General features: G+C 41.4%; 2 protein-coding genes and 1 long non-coding RNA gene across 3 annotated transcripts; 2 read left to right on the top strand and 1 right to left on the bottom strand.

Moving 5' to 3' along the window:
• Positions 1 to 66: 66 nt before the first annotated feature.
• akt2 (v-akt murine thymoma viral oncogene homolog 2) lies at positions 67 to 9646 on the top strand. Its single transcript, XM_018698843.2, has 14 exons — positions 67 to 516; positions 2284 to 2444; positions 2647 to 2778; positions 2906 to 3017; positions 3551 to 3704; positions 4476 to 4607; positions 4731 to 4796; positions 4888 to 4956; positions 5353 to 5475; positions 5747 to 5875; positions 6240 to 6454; positions 6990 to 7077; positions 7170 to 7272; positions 7392 to 9646. Exons 2-14 carry the CDS (start codon positions 2399 to 2401, stop codon positions 7469 to 7471), a joined length of 1449 nt encoding a protein of 482 aa, XP_018554359.1. The 5' UTR covers positions 67 to 516; positions 2284 to 2398; the 3' UTR covers positions 7472 to 9646.
• A 1752-nt stretch (positions 9647 to 11398) lies between these two features.
• On the top strand, positions 11399 to 15497 carry ccnp (cyclin P). Its single transcript, XM_018698854.2, has 9 exons — positions 11399 to 11736; positions 12207 to 12332; positions 12635 to 12710; positions 13006 to 13181; positions 13397 to 13495; positions 13842 to 13997; positions 14118 to 14276; positions 14404 to 14582; positions 14815 to 15497. The coding sequence occupies exons 1-9, from the start codon at positions 11683 to 11685 to the stop codon at positions 14981 to 14983; spliced, it is 1194 nt and encodes a 397-aa protein (XP_018554370.1). The 5' UTR covers positions 11399 to 11682; the 3' UTR covers positions 14984 to 15497.
• Positions 15348 to 15983, bottom strand: LOC108898803 (uncharacterized). Its single transcript, XR_001963480.2, has 2 exons — positions 15748 to 15983; positions 15348 to 15519 (listed from the first exon to the last, which is right to left on the bottom strand). It is a non-coding gene; the product is annotated as an uncharacterized LOC108898803 (long non-coding RNA).
• Between the last annotated feature and the right edge of the window lie 23 nt (positions 15984 to 16006).

The following is a 16006-nucleotide window of genomic DNA, read 5'->3' as shown; positions in this document are numbered from 1 at the left end:
GTACTAGATGTACTTTCACACCGACTGTTCAGGTGCAGTGGACCCTCGCTGGCCTCTTACGTCACTTCCTTTTGTGTGCTTCTGCGGGGCTGCTGTACTGTCTGGCTGGGACGGAGGGCTTCCACACTAAGCAGGCGACTACACACATTAAACCAATAAAGCGGCGGGGTTTTTTTTAATCTGCCCGGGATTTGGAAATTATTGTAATCGTATTCAACACATCTACCCATCAAGTTGGAGCTCTGGGGACTTTTATTATCTGGCTGGTTTGCATACGCTTTAGTGAGCCACTGCAGTAGCAACAGACTAAGCACGCCGTCACCGCCGCTGCTGCTGCTGTTGCTGTTGTGAGAGAAGAAAACAAGCTTCAGCGAGCAGTCCGCTATAGCTGTGTGATCATTGACAGAGTTCAATACACACAAGCTTCAAGTGATAACTGGTGGGAGCTTTGTGCGGCGCACCTCTGAGCCTCTTCAAGGACCGACTGCTGGGTGTATTTTTGTCACCTAAGTCGAGGTAAGTAAAAGCCGGGGTAAGAAGCACCGCAAGTGGCTAGCTGACATGCTAACTAGCTGTTAGCTTGAAAGCTATATTGGCTAGCTGCCTTGTTTGGTCCGTAATGCGGTCATGGTCAGTGTCCTCACTGTTGTCTGGCGCGCCACTTGGCCGAACTGGTTATAAGCTATGGCTGAAATGTTGTAGCGACGTATCTATTGTTAAGCCACGATAGAAATGCTAACGACCTGTCTTGAACTTGGAAGGAAACGTTTGTTGACTTTGCCTCAGTTTAGCTAGCCGCTACACTAAGGGGATACGGTAGGGTAATGTTTACGTTAGGCTGCTTGTGGTCGTGTTGTGTACAGTGTGTAATTGTACAGTGATTACGCATAATTATCTCGCCGTTTAATATTTTAAGACATTCATATTCACTGTCTGTTTGTCATTTCTTGTAATGGTGCTACATGTAAACCGAATACTTTAACGCATTACTGGCTATTACTGTTATTGTTGTCCCGTTTGTAAAGACACACTGGTGTGCAATGTACCGTGAAAAGTTGTGCATTTTACTTATTTTCTCTAAGGACCAGCTACCCTATATTCTTGCCATTTAAATAAGTTGTTGTATAGTTATGAACGAACTGCGGACGCACCTCTAATAGCCATAAAAAAAAGTCTGAAGTCGAGAGGAGCCTTATCTGTTTTTATCTTTGTAAACAAAGCAGTTCAAACAGTCTTTGTGTTCTGGTGACTGTATGCACTGTAATATTCAACCCCATCACTTTCACTGAAATACAGTGAAATTCTGGTAAACCTATTATCTAACATAAGCTGTTGATTCAGAGCTGACCCTGGATCACCAAGGCCTCTCCTCAAACATTCAACAAGAGCCGCGGGAGGTTGTTATATTTTACAATAAAGACCTTTGTAGCCAATTGTATGGTCAGTGGCACTGATCTCACAATTCTTTGATTGTTACATGGCATCGCTATGATACCAAAATCTACTATGATATGGAGATGTCAGGGAGAGTTTCATGAAATGATGAGTGTCTTTTGTTTTAATAGTTTGCTTGAGGTCATGACAGTCATTTCACAAGTCCCTGTTTAGATGTCACTGTCAGAAATATCAGATATAGGGGTTGAGCACATGTGCAGATTTCAGCAGTTTTCTTCATTGTGGAGTTGTGTTTCAAGGCAACAAGAGTGCCTCAGAAGGAGAGGAATTTATTCAAGCGTGGTGCTGTGGTGACAACACTCAGATAGTCATCAAGACCAATACTCAGAAAGTTTCCTTTGTTATGAGAAGTCAGTTTCACTTTATGTGTTCACCTCCACCTCCACCTCCCTGGCTGTAGTTTTACTTCCTTTAGGCCCAGTATCTTTTTATATTTACCCTCCAGTGTTCCTCTTAATTCAAAAAGGCAAGCGCAGGAGTGTAAGATAATATTACCCAAGGCTATGTTTTTTTAATCCAAAGTGAATTGAATTGTAAATATTCAGAAGTCACACAGCTGTTTTATCTCACACCTTTACACTTTTAAAAGAGTAAAAGTGTACTCATATGCTAAGTATTCACTTTACATGCTGTCATGTTCATGTTTTTCTGATATGGGTGGTTTGTAGCTTCTCTCACATGTATGAATGTTGATGGTCTTGATGAGTTGTAATTACATGTTAAAGCTACACCAGGCTAGAATCAGCATTGTTTTTGTATTTAATAGACAATCTGAGTGCCATTTTGTATCCTTAATTAACAGCATCTCTTTCTGTTCCCCTCTTCTAGGTATTATATTGTATAGGTGTTTTTTGTATCTCAGCCGCTGTCAGGAACACGTTTGCACAGTTTCCACCAGCTTGTCTGCAGCCCCCTCCCAACCCAGACAGTCTTCTGCCCCAGCATGAATGAAGTCAGTGTTGTGAGAGAGGGATGGCTCCACAAGAGAGGTACGAGGGGCCCTTGTGTTCACTGTCTACATTTAAGTGATAGTCTATGTCAGAATCTACCTTTTGAGTAATAAGTACTCCTCCGTGTAGACTTGTAAGGTATCTGTCAAGGCTTTGGCTTCTTCTCGACTTAATTGAATAGTGTATTTTGGTATATTTCTCCATACAAGCAAGTAGTCAAAAATAAACTTGTCTTTTCCAGGTGAATATATTAAAACATGGCGGCCTCGTTACTTCATCTTAAAGAGTGATGGTTCCTTTATTGGCTATAAAGAGAAGCCTGAGGTGTCCAGTGACCACAGCCTCCCACCACTCAACAACTTCTCTGTCGCAGGTCAGTTTTCCCTTCTAGCTGGCAAATTTCAATTCAAGTACCAAACTGAACTCTGAGGAACAAATAAACATTTTATTGTCAGTCCCCTCAGTTCCTCTGTGTTAGCTGATAAATCTGTTTTTTGTAGAATGCCAGCTGATGAAGACAGAGCGCCCCAGGCCCAACACGTTTGTCATTCGTTGCCTGCAGTGGACCTCTGTCATCGAGCGCACCTTCCACGTGGACAGCAACGAGGAGAGGTAAAAGACTTTAATTCAAAAGGGTTTATTTTTAGTTGTAGGTGGGTTAAACCAGCACATCTTTTGTTAAGGACAGAGAGACACAAGGAATATTTTCACAAAATCTGAGGTCTAAATGTGCCATTGTTTACTATAGACAGTGAAATTTATTTTGGTTTGTAGAGTAGGAAAGACCATAATGCTCAAAATAGAATTCAGTGCCAGATTAGACCTGATTATTGACCCCTAACCCAAGCAATCGTCATTGAGTTTTGTGTACATCGGCTTTGCCAAGTACCAAATCCCAGCATCCCCCAGCTGAATAGTACAGATTATCCTCTACCTTCTAAACTTAGCTTGCTGTTTTTCCTTTAAGATATTTGGCACATCTCTACCATCTGGCTGAATACAAAGAATTCACAGTTATATAATTTAATTAGTATTTTTCGGAAAAAGTTTTGCCATTTCGTATTCTTAGAGGATAGATTGAGAGTAATATAGACATGGCACTGGCTACATTTGATAAGGGTAATATATGTTTTCTTCTGGGTCAGGGAGGAATGGATGCGATCAATCCAGGCGGTGGCAAATAGCCTGAAGAGTCAGCAGCAGGATGAGGAGCCCATGGAGATCAAATTTGGCTCCCCGAGCGACAACAGTGGCACAGAGGAGATGGAGATTGCTGTGTCCAAATGCCACGCAAAAGTGGTCAGTATTTGCACAAGCAGTGCCTGGCAGCTGAGTGTTTACTGTGTTTGTCCAGCTAAGCTCATCTTTATTGAGCAAGTTGTTCAAACTTTAAGCCTCTTTCTCAAAGCCTTTTTAGTGAAGCAACCTTTAAATGAGTGGAGGATAACATTTATGTATATGTTTTGTGAAGTGCTGATTCACATCAAGTGATTTTGAATTGCTCTGGTTTAATGGACATTGTTGGTCCATGACAACTGACCTTGTCATCAAGTGTAAAAGGTATGATGAGACGCAATATGGAAGTACAAGGTTCTTTTTTAAGGTCCCTCACCTTGTGTGAAAAAAATATTTTACTTTTATGGACCTATCCATATTTTAATGATTTCCTGCTTTATAATGAATGTAATATTATTCAAATAGTGTCTACCTTTAATACTCACCTGTCACTCAGACCTACCAAAGTCTTTTCACTATTTTTTTTTTCAGTGCAGAAAATTTTCTTCCCTGCTGCTCTTTCTCATGTGCTAATTGAAAAGCTCACTTCTTTAATTTGAGTAGAAATATTTATAGCTATTTCAGCATGTCACATCATGTCACATCTCACAGATGTAGTGCAGGAATATCAGCAGCGGGGACAGTACATTTTGGAGCCACTGACTCATTACAATGTTCAGATGTAACATTCATGGTGTCTTTAAGAAAAGCCGGGTAGAACTTTGGTTTAGTGTGAGTGCACTAGCATTTGTATGTATCTTTGTCATGGCTTTGGTTTGACCATTGTTCCCACAGACCATGAGTGATTTTGACTACCTGAAGCTTCTGGGAAAGGGAACATTTGGTAAAGTGATCCTGGTTAAGGAGAAGGCCACAGGGATGTACTACGCTATGAAAATCCTCCGCAAAGAAGTCATCATTGCTAAAGTAAGTGGAAATCACTCACTCGGTCAAACCTACACTCTAAATTGTATTAGGACATCTATTTATTGGTATGTGATGTTGCCGTCGTTGCATGCTCTGATTATGTCTTTGTGTGCGTTTCTCCAGGATGAGGTGGCACACACTGTTACAGAAAGCAGAGTTCTCCAAAATACGCGGCATCCCTTTCTAACAGTAAGTTACTGGTTCCTCTATCGTAATTCAGGGACCTTTTATTTCATTGTGACTCGGTCATAAATTTTTGTTCCTTGTTCTTCCTCGACAGACACTAAAATATGCATTTCAAACACATGACCGGCTATGCTTTGTGATGGAGTATGCAAATGGAGGAGAGGTACGTTTTTCTCTGTCACATCTGGCATACAGTTGTGTCTGATGTGTTACTATACCTGTGTTTGACCATTTGTAATGGGTAGAAGGGATGAAAAAACAACACATTGAGATGCATCACTTTAAGGTTTTATATCAATGTATTATACTTCTTGGAAGCATCCAGATCAGGTCAAATAGTGGGCTCAATGTAGGATTTGATGATTTGTCAAGCAATTGCTGAAAGAACTGACATCAAAACTTAAAATTAATTGCTCCACCAGTACATGGTGTGGATTGCTGTGTTTACTGCATAAACATATCAGTAATATATTGAAATTCTGCATTTTATCAAGTAGTTCTAGGCACATGAGGAATTATTCTGTCCCTCACTCCTGTTTACTTTTTTATTCTTTTGCAGCTCTTCTTTCACTTATCGCGGGACAGAGTGTTCACAGAAGACAGAGCACGATTCTATGGTGCAGAAATAGTGTCAGCACTGGAGTACCTACACTCACGCAATGTAGTTTACAGGGATTTAAAGGTAAGGTGTCTGCTTGCTCTGATAGTATAGTGCTAATATATTGTAAAATAGGCTGGAGGGGATATTTGTTAGTATGCTGTAACCTTCGATTGTCATACAATGAACAACATTTTCACTGACTGACTTCTTAGATACAATACTCAGTCCTGCTCTTGAGATTTTAATAATATACTGTACCTATGGGTACTCTCCACCATATTTCATTTTTAAGTCCTTTTCTTGGCATATCTGTGAACTGATTTGACTCTAATGTGAATCTCTCCCTGCACAGCTGGAGAACCTCATGTTAGACAAGGATGGCCACATAAAGATAACAGACTTTGGGTTATGTAAAGAGGGGATCACAGACGGTGCCACCATGAAAACCTTCTGTGGAACCCCAGAGTACCTGGCACCAGAGGTAACCAGACAATGGCTGTGGACTCTTGACATCAATGTTTTGTGACAAGGATTATGCAAAGAAGCACTGTTGCCACAGGGCTGGATGAGCACGTGATGGAAACTAGTTTTAGTTGTAGATTAAGATGTCTGATAGGTTAATGTCTGAAAATTCTGGAATTAGTTTGATGACTTTCTCAACTGGTCATTCTCTAATTTCATAAAACTAAAGCTGGAATGTAAGCTGGATTTTCTGATAGTGTCCACAGAGCCCATCATCTTCACTACAATGATGTAAAAGGGGGGTTAACTGATAGTCCTGTATCCCCTGCCTCTAATGTAATTGAATGCCAAATGTATTATATCTCTCAACACTTTCCCATCAGGTGCTGGAGGACAATGACTACGGACGAGCAGTGGACTGGTGGGGACTGGGTGTGGTCATGTATGAGATGATGTGTGGTCGGTTGCCCTTCTACAACCAGGACCACGAGCGTCTCTTTGAGCTCATCCTCATGGAGGAAATTCGGTTCCCCAAGAACCTGGCCCCTGAAGCCAAGGCCCTGCTGGCTGGCCTGCTCAAAAAGGATCCTAAACAAAGGCAAGTCTTTGAGTACTGCAGTAGTCAACTGAATGTCTGCCCCCTGAAAATGCAGCAGCACAGCTTGAGAAAAACATTTTCCTGTTTTTACTGCACGTCTGTTGCACTTTATTCGTTTTCTGAATCTTCCACTGTGCTCAGGGGCAAGTGCACGTTTTCAGCTTTAAAATAAGTAATCACATTATTTAAGCCCATGTTCCTTCTTGATTAGTTTTGGTACAAGGTAATGGCCGCACAAGCACATAATTGACTGTTGTTTTTGTCGAGCCCCAGTGTTTCTGGTAACAGTCGAACAACTGCTAATATTAGCACACAGAGTTGTGCCTGCAGGCTTACTAACATGCGCACCTGTAAGTAGTAAGGAAATTAAGACTAAATTTGTATAAGAAATTGGTAAACACAAGTCAGGAGGAGAACAACACAACATAAATGCTTGTTGTGCATTTCAAATGACAGTGTTTGCACAATTATGTGTATAAAGAAAAAGGTGGCTGATGAGTGGGTGATAATGATAGTGTTTTTGTTTTGTTTACAGGCTTGGAGGCGGACCAGACGATGCCAAAGAAGTGATGAGCCACAAGTTCTTCACCTCCATCAACTGGCAGGATGTTACTGAAAAAAAGGTGAGAGACCGAGGGGAAATAACACAAATTATGCAACATTTAAAACAAGATGTTCTGAGTGTAAAAATGACTAATTTTATTCTTCCTCTCAGCTTATTCCACCCTTCAAGCCCCAGGTAACATCAGAGACGGACACGCGTTACTTCGATGATGAGTTCACGGCACAAACCATTACAATAACTCCTCCAGATAAGTGTAAGTGGATCTGCTCCTGTACATCTTGTATTTGTGCTCTAAGATTGGGTTCATGTGTTTTTATGTCTGTTTTGAACTTTTGGATGTTTTCTTTCTCTCTCCCATTGTGCACACTGCAGATGACAGTTTAGATGCAGAGGATTCAGATCAGCGTACGCACTTCCCTCAGTTCTCCTACTCTGCCAGCATACGGGAATGATCACTTAGATTCTTTGAAAAAGCAGGCAGGCTAACACACAATCACAATCCCACATACACACTCGCACTGCTGGGGAATCAGAATGACACAAACAAAAACTGGCACAAGACACATTTTCATTTGGTCTTTAATGCACACACACACACACACACACACACACACACACACACACACACACACACACACACACACAGACAGACATACAGACATAGACACCCACATACATACTGACTCATAGGATCAAGAAATGAACACACAGACTGTGAATGACTGACCTCAGCAGGTTTGTGTGCATAGACTGGCAGCTTTGTCTCTGTATGTCCTCTCAGGGTTGGCTTTAGGCTTTCCCTGCAGGACCTCTGCTGCACTACACTGGGCACCACATCAAAGCCTTGATACTTTGAAAACCAGGTTATGCCGGCAAGTACCACCTCTTTACCAGCTGTACCCATGCTACACACCCACACACCCACACCCACACCCACACACACACACACACCCACACCCACACCCACACCCACACCCACACACACACACACCCACACACACACACACACCACACACACACACACACACACACTCACTCACTCACTCACTCACTCAATACCAACCAACCCATGCATAGACTGCATATATATACACAAACGTACTTGATAGAATTTTAAAAAAGTGTAATCAAAATTAGGAAAATGGAAAAGATTTGGGGGAAAAGACAAACTTTTATTTCATCAGTTGTTACGGTTTTAAATGTAAAGCCATATTTCTGCATTTTTTGTGATTTTTTTTCTTTTTTTTTTAACAAGTGCTCTTTCTGGAAGTTGCTGTTACAAATCAAGTGTGGGACTGTTCCTACAGTAGGGGGAAATGGGGAAGAGGGGGAGGATGAGGAGGAGGGTTGCCATTTCTGTGTTTGCACTGCATATGTGTATATGAGTGGATGCATGAGTGTATGTGTGTGTGCAGATGAGCAGAGGAGAATGTATGAACAACCATTTTGATTCTCAACCATCCATTTGTGTCTGTTTTTATGCATGTTTTCAAAAACTCAGAACTATTGCTGGAATATTTTCAAGAGGACACTACATGGCACACTCAATGGCCTTTTCTTTAAAGGGAACAAGCATGTAATTTTGATTGCTTTGACCAGCTTGGCGCCAAATTGACTCTGGATTTAGAAACTGGGATTTCATGCATGGCTGATCTTTGCTTTAAATGCTGCATTAATTTAACTCATGATGCAGTATTCAGGCTCATTAGAGTCCATGTTGCTGTGTCCAGACTGACTGACCAACCAACTAGATGCTGGTTGCAGATGTGAGAGTGAGTTTTCATTAAGGCCAGTCGTGCTGTGTTAAAGACAGGAATAATGGAAGGAAAGAGGAAAGAAGAGACTTGACCACAGTTTTCCCCAGCCCGTCTAGAGTGACCAATGAGACAAACGCAGCCATTGGCTGTCCTCAGTCCAGTAATTCTCACTCCCTAGCTGAAGAGTTAGGCACCAATCTTTTGTTCATTTTCTATTTTTAATATCAGTGTAAATGTTTAAAATATTTTTAAAATAAGCCTTTGAATGTTCCTGTATTTAAAGAATGAAAAAGTTCAATCCTTGTTAAGTCTTTGTAATGAGGCCAAAAACTGACTGACTGACTTGGTGGATTTTTAACACTTCAAATGATTCCACATTTGATGTTTAGAGGCTTTGGTTTGTGTTTTTCTTAATGCTGTGTCGAAGCACTTAAATCTACATAGTTGTATGTCTGGAGCAAAAGTCTACAGGTTTACAATCCAACTAAAAGCTGCATGAGCTGGTTGACCAACCTTCAACCTGCAGACAGGAGCAACTAATCAAAACATCAGCTGATGCATCCTGCAGGTGAAATAAAAACCTGAATTCTTTGAGTCATGACGGCACATGATTGAGAGAGGTTCTGGACAGCATATTGAAATATGATCATATTGACATAAGCATTTTATAATTCCATATTGCTGGAAGAAATGTTAGATGCTCTTTGAGCCTCGCTAAAGGAACATCGAGGACATTTTTGTTTGTCATTGTTTTGTTTTTATTGTTTTCTTTCTCCTTTTTGTCCATCTATTTCTCAAATTTTGGAAGACACATTGTCTTGTTTAAGTATACATTATATAAAATATATATATTAAAAGTTTTTAAACTGCTTTCTTTTTGATTAAGTTCTTCATTTTAAGGGGTTTCCATTACAGCATTGCTTGTTTAACTAAGATGCTAACTGTAAGTAATTTCAATGGGCAGTTAATTCATTGCTTATGATTAACATAAATAAGCATATAGTGGGTTAGGATGATTAAGGTGAATAATAATTTTCATCAGTCTTATAAATAAAAGAGAAATTTGTCCCCAAAGCTAAGCAGGTAAACAAATTACTGCCTACATTTTCAGAACACATTATAAAGTTGTTCTGTTTTAAAAATTGTTTCCAGACAAAAGTAGAACAAAGTACATAAGACTCATCCTTTGGTATGTTTGGCAGTGTTGAAAATGATAAAGCTGATCATTTTTGATACTATTTTCTGGAGAGCACTGACTCACCAGCCATTATTTTGCTAAAACATCTATGAGCAGTCGCTGGGAAACTCCACATGTCACATGTTAATTTGTTTTTATTTAAGTTTGTGTGAGTGACAGAGGGTGACTGTTTGAGTGAACGTGGTGAAAAAGACACAGAAAAGCAGCAGGTTCTAACTCATCATTGAACAGCAGGTGGCCCCAGTTCCTGCAGATGATGATGTGAGCAAATGGCTTTGATTTACAGTTCACAACTCCAGCACCTCTTTCTCACTGGCTCAGGCACAGCCATCATACTCTAGCCTAGTGTCCTGCTTTGGAAAACAGCAGGACCGGATATCAGAACCACTGCACTGATGGACACCACTGTGGATTTGCCTTCATTGCTATCATGGCCATAAGGGGGTGCTGCTGAACTTTTTTAATATTGGTTGTGAAGCCATACACTGAACCTCGCTGCTGGCCACGCTTTAAGCAATGCTTCACAGCTAAACATGCAAGTTAATACCCCTGACCTCTCCTGTAGGCATACACAGGCACAACAAGTGCCTCCTCACTATTGTGTAAATACCAAAAAAAAAAAAAAAAAAGCTTGATGGTGAATGCAGCATTAGTAGAAGGGGAGGCCTGCAGCTTCGTAGTGTTTGATTTGCAGCTTTACTATGGTTACCTTGCTTCTCTGTATATTTGAATGTGATCAACAGTCACGAATGTCACACCTGATGCTGGTGTTACAAGATTTTCTTTTGCTTGTTGCTGTTAGTTGAGGCTCAGAGGACAATGAAACAAAGCAATCTTTAAGGGGAGGACATTGTCCTTGTAGACAGTTTCAGCCCCCCTTTGCAAGACTTTACAATGTAACGGGTGATACCTGCTACAATATGGTAGCTTATAACATTTGCAACTATAATGTGCCAGTAAACATTTTTACTGAATAAAGCTCTGCGTGTGTCTCTTTTATGCTGTTTTTACAGTGTATATGTCACCTACTCAGTCTTAACACAATCCACTGCAACACAAATCTTATATAAAGCTTGTTGTATAATGATCATGGATGGAACCAGCACTGAGGACACTGAGACCATGTCCCTGATATTTTTCAAGGAACTGGGGGTCTTAATGTTGTGGCAAAAAATCATTTTATTTTTATTTATTTTGAGCTTGGCCAAAAAGAATAAATTCCTCTTTGAATGCAACAACTGTAGGACAGACACACAAACTAAAAATGAGATTTGTTTTATCTGTTTTACCAGAATGATATTTCAGGAATTGTGTGAAAGGCCTTGAAATAGCATTTTGGCAAGTGTGTAAGGAGAACACATTTAGTACATTTTAAATTGCATGAAAGCCAATTAGTGTCACTGCACAGCAGCACGTTAGTAAATGTTACGTTTTTTGTTTGAGATGCTTTAAAGTAAACAAGCGAACAAATGCTATATCATGGTGCATGTTAAGCTATTCCACACATTATTTTCCAAGCGTCGACCGGAAGTCCGAACGTGTCCACCGGTGTCCCCACCCCAATCAGTGCTGCCCACCTGTTTGTGTTTATTAGCTGCCGTCCGGGGACCGACGGCATGGCTGCTCTCTCTGCTCCAGGCCTCCGCCGACATCCATGGATAAGTAGCTGCAGCGGCCCGTCACGGAAACGCTGTCTCCGGCTGTAACCATGGCCAGGACCGGTTTCTCCGACTCCAAGCCTCTGCTGGACTTACACAAAAAGGTGAGTCGCCCGATTATTTATAAGGAAATAAAAAAAGATATTGAGCAGTGGAAATTGTTAGTGGAAATGAATAGAAGAACATTTCCCGGATAACTAACTTATGCAGATCAAGTTATGTTGAACTATTTTTTTTATGTCATTACTACTGTTTTTCAATCCTGTTTTTCCAACTCTAAACACATATCTGCTCTGTTTCTGTGGGAAGTACCGGTAATTGCATTCACCTGCCATGTTCCCAGGTGTCAGGAGTCCCTGATTAATGGAACCTCAAGTCTTAGTGACCAGAAGTGAATTACTATTTAAGTTAATTTCATGGCACTGTCCACTGATAACTGATAACTGTCATTCTGAGATTGAACTGCAGTCGTTCTCACTGTAGTCACTATCAAAGTTGTGGTCATAAAAATGGGTGCGCATGCATTTTGCAAGTCTCCAGGTTCACATAAGAGGACTTTCTGTTGTCCCTCCAGGCGGATGAGAGGCGAGCCCCATTAAGAACTTGGGCTAATGCCTGTGGGCCTATAGATCGCTGGCAGCCTGTCGAAGTAGACGAGTCCAGGATGGCCCCTGTCAAAATGGAGCCAGAACGCAGATGGGTATGCCTTCTGTCCTATTTTTGACCTTCACCCAAAACATACCACAGCATTCCTCTGTTTAGTTCTTGTTTAAACTTCTTTTTACAGCATATTTATCTTACATGATGACTAAAGTAATGCTGTAGTAACAGAAGCTACTCTTTGGAATCCTGCTGATCCATAAATAGAAGATGTTACATTCACCGCTAATTTCTGATTCAGAAGATGCTTGGGGTATTTCGGGGTTTTTTTCTGTCATGATTGTAACAATTCCTCTTGTAAGTGTGTTTTGCAATGCTGTGTAAGGTGTTGTCTGTTTGCAGGAAAGGAGTTTATCGATGCAAACCAGTGACGGCATCATCATGGGGTTCCATGAAGACAGTCGGACACACTCAGCTGGTAGAAACTTCTTTTCACACCCTAGACAAATGCTTTAATGTGGGGATAACCACAGTTTCTACACTTCTCATAAAGTTGACAGACTGACAGCTGCTGTTTAACAGATTGTTTATGTAAAATTATTACATTTAAGCAGCCATTTTGCTTGAGGAAAATTGGGGTTTCTTAGCTAAAACAAGTTGTCAATGCTCAGCTAGTCAGGAGAAAACTTGGTGCTTGATTTTGTTAAGAACATAAAAACAAGTTGCTCATATGCTGAGTTACATTAGCTTGTCTTCCTTCCCATCCTGTGTAGACGTAGGTGGGTGTGTGGAGGAGCCTGTGCTCCTTTATCCTCATGGGCTGCAGGATCTTCACAGCATACAGGCACTGGTGCCCAGCTTGCTGCGCCATGAAGTAGAGATAGCACTGGAGAAACTGGGCCTCATATGGGACCGGACATACGCCTGGGACATGTTCTTGAACATGATGGTGAGACATCATAAACAGAGGTCATTAAACTGTTTCAGGTCTTAGAATATCTGTTTCTCTCATTTTTATCCCTAAAATGTGCTGCATGCAGACCTAATCACTAATTGTTCAAGGGAGACAACCCAGAAAACTGGCTTAAATACTTATGCAAATATCACAGTGTATCTCATAATTATTCAGTGTGTACCTCCTGTTTCTCTGTTTTCACCTTGCAGAGAACTCAAACATGGAACTCTTTTTCCAACGCTGACCTGCCCCAGCATTTCACAGATGCCACTCGAGCTGTCCTGGTAGACTGGCTCATTCAAGTTCATGTGAGTCTCCATGTTTCTTCTTCAAAGGTTTCTTCTTTAGCAGAACAAAGCTTGTTTACATATTCAGTCAGTTTAGGGACACCTACTCATCGTCGGACTCTGTCTTGGATGACAAAGTAGAAGAACACTAGTTAGATGGCCTGTATGTAAATCAGTGGGAAAACACAGCAATGCTTATACACTTCACTGTGTAAAACTACTGTTTTATCGGGGTTATGTTCCTTATTATTTCTTTTTCTTCTTCTTACTTATTATTATTATTTCTCTTAAGTAGTCTTTTTGTTTTTGTTTTGTTTTTTTCCTAAGGTGGTTTTCAATCTTGAATTCCATGTTTATTTCCTACCAGGAAATTATGCATTTCCAGGAAGAGACCCTCTATCTGGCCATACACCTCCTTAACTGCTCCTTGCGTCAGATCAAGGTGACCACTGCCAATCTACAGCTCCTCGGCATGGTTTGCCTCTTCCTTGCTGCAAAGAAAGAAGAGTGTCTCCTCCCTGAGGTATGCTACACCCCCCCCCCCCAAAAAAAAGCTATAAAACTGAGAAGTTGACAGAATAAATGCCCTGTACGTAAATGGTGTAAGATGGCTCGTACTCATATTTTGTGCTGCTTTTTCCAGGTGTCTGGACTCTGCTACTTGATGGACCACACCTACACTAAGCATCAGCTGCTGCGCATGGAACGTAAAGTCCTCTGTGGGCTGAAGTTTGATTTGTCCTACTGTCCCCCTTTGCATTTTCTTCTTCTTCTTGCCTCCATTGCTCGCTGCAGTGCTAAGGTACATCTACATGGTTGACTGGGTGTCGGATTTCTCACTTTTTTCTTCTTTTTTAATAATTTTAATGAAGCATCCTTTAGTAGAAGCATCCTCAGCACAAGTTTTACTTTGTCATCTGCACCACCAGGTGGTGTGGATGGCTCGTTACCTGCTGGAGCTGTCTCTCCTGGAAGGCCAGTGTGTGGTGTTTCTGCCTGTGCAGCTGGCAGGAGCAGCCCTCTGTCTGTCCCGCCAAGTCCTGCAGGAGCCCCCAACACCAGAGGGGGAGGCTGCCTGGTGTCTGGCCTCCAGCGTCCATTTTGGCAGGTGTGTATGACTCCTAAGATGCACTCTCCTTATTCAACTGTCTTGTATCACATGCCATTGAGTGATGACCACCCATCCACAATACCCTTTAAAATCCTTAGTCCTGCAGTCACAAAGCCCTAGCTTCTCCGTGCTCCTAACTTTACAGCTGCAAAGATTTACTTTCCAAGTGTTTTATTAGTCACCATCCATCCTCTGTCAGTCTGACGTCTGTATGCTTTGTGATTTTCAGTGAGACTGCCCTTCGGAGGATTATGCACATTCTGGCCAATGCAGCAGCCAAGGCCCACACCCGAGAGACCTGTGCTAGTTTTGTTAAATTCTCCTCCCCAGAGACGATGCATGTCAGCAGACACCCAGGTCTTAAGAACGCCTCTGCTCTGCTGGGCATATGCACTTGACATACCTGACTAACAGGAACAATATCCCAGAGCTTCAAGGGGGAGATACTAGATCTGTAAAACTTGAGGACTTGACTCCTCTGAGGTCCAAGCCTCTGGATCCTGAGGAATTATGGGTGAGGAAGAAGTATGAAAGAATTATTGCCAAATGTAGTTTGACAAAGAAGTGTATGCACTTAGCATACATGTGATTTAGCCAAACCAGTGACACACCTGTTTTATGATCTTATCTTGCAGCCGATTTAGAAAATATTTTCATTGTATCGATGTGTCCTTGTCTTGTCATTTGTGGAGAGGATGTGGGCTGTCTAATCGAGTTATTTGAGAAGTTTTAATGTAAAAATAAAGGGTCTGCTGCAAAGTATTGAGTTCCTCGCTGTTTATTTTACACACGTCAGCATTTCAACAAGTCCAGCAGGCTGTGACTGCAGCTGTAGTGAAAGGAGAGCCACCTTCTGACTGCATGGCTGCACTGTTGGCCACTCCTGCTCACATGCACAAGCATGCCGACACAGCTGATTGGCTCAAAGGATTCACTGTAAAAAGAAAGAGACGAGAGAAATGAGGGCTAGCTGTTCTAGCATAACTTAATATCAAGAGTATTTCTTATCAAAATACTGCCTACTCTAAAGCTTTAATTTTCTGTAAAGTATAACCATAAAAATGAGCTCTTGGCCATTAGCAGTAAAGCTATGAGTATGGTGGCTTTCGTTCAAACATGCATCAAAAGAGTTTGATTGTACTACAGGCTTCTGATAACAGACCACGTATGCTGCAAATCTGTGATCACTGGTCAGCTGCTGTATGGAATGAAATCCAAACATGACTGAAGCCTGCAGATCCAGTTCTTGTGCATATATCTCAGCTTGCTTTTTGCTGAATCCATCTTGATCAGCGCATGAATTTCGTCTTGATCTTGAACGTGATTTTTATCCAACTGGCCTCTGTTCTGTTCTCTGCACACTTTAGTTTTCCTCTACGAGCACCACTCGACAGCTGTCTGGCTCCTACACGTGCAGTAAT

The sequence above is a fragment of the Lates calcarifer genome, linkage group LG21, assembly GCF_001640805.2.
Source record: "Lates calcarifer isolate ASB-BC8 linkage group LG21, TLL_Latcal_v3, whole genome shotgun sequence".
Lineage (NCBI taxonomy): Eukaryota > Metazoa > Chordata > Actinopteri > Centropomidae > Lates > Lates calcarifer.
The sequence above is the reverse complement of the archived record's forward strand: the minus strand, read 5'-3'. Positions and strand labels throughout refer to the sequence as shown.

Excerpts from the sequence above, each read along its gene's own strand:
- akt2 (XM_018698843.2), top strand. The coding sequence starts at position 2,399 with ATGAATGAAGTCAGTGTTGTGAGAGAGGGATGGCTCCACAAGAGAG. Across the intron at positions 2,779-2,905 it reads CAACAACTTCTCTGTCGCAG|AATGCCAGCTGATGAAGACA; the intron begins GTCAGTTTTCCC and ends TGTTTTTTGTAG. Across the intron at positions 5,476-5,746 it reads TAGTTTACAGGGATTTAAAG|CTGGAGAACCTCATGTTAGA; the intron begins GTAAGGTGTCTG and ends CTCCCTGCACAG.
- ccnp (XM_018698854.2), top strand. The coding sequence starts at position 11,683 with ATGGCCAGGACCGGTTTCTCCGACTCCAAGCCTCTGCTGGACTTACAC. Across the intron at positions 13,998-14,117 it reads AAGAGTGTCTCCTCCCTGAG|GTGTCTGGACTCTGCTACTT; the intron begins GTATGCTACACC and ends TGCTTTTTCCAG. Across the intron at positions 14,583-14,814 it reads TCCAGCGTCCATTTTGGCAG|TGAGACTGCCCTTCGGAGGA; the intron begins GTGTGTATGACT and ends TGTGATTTTCAG.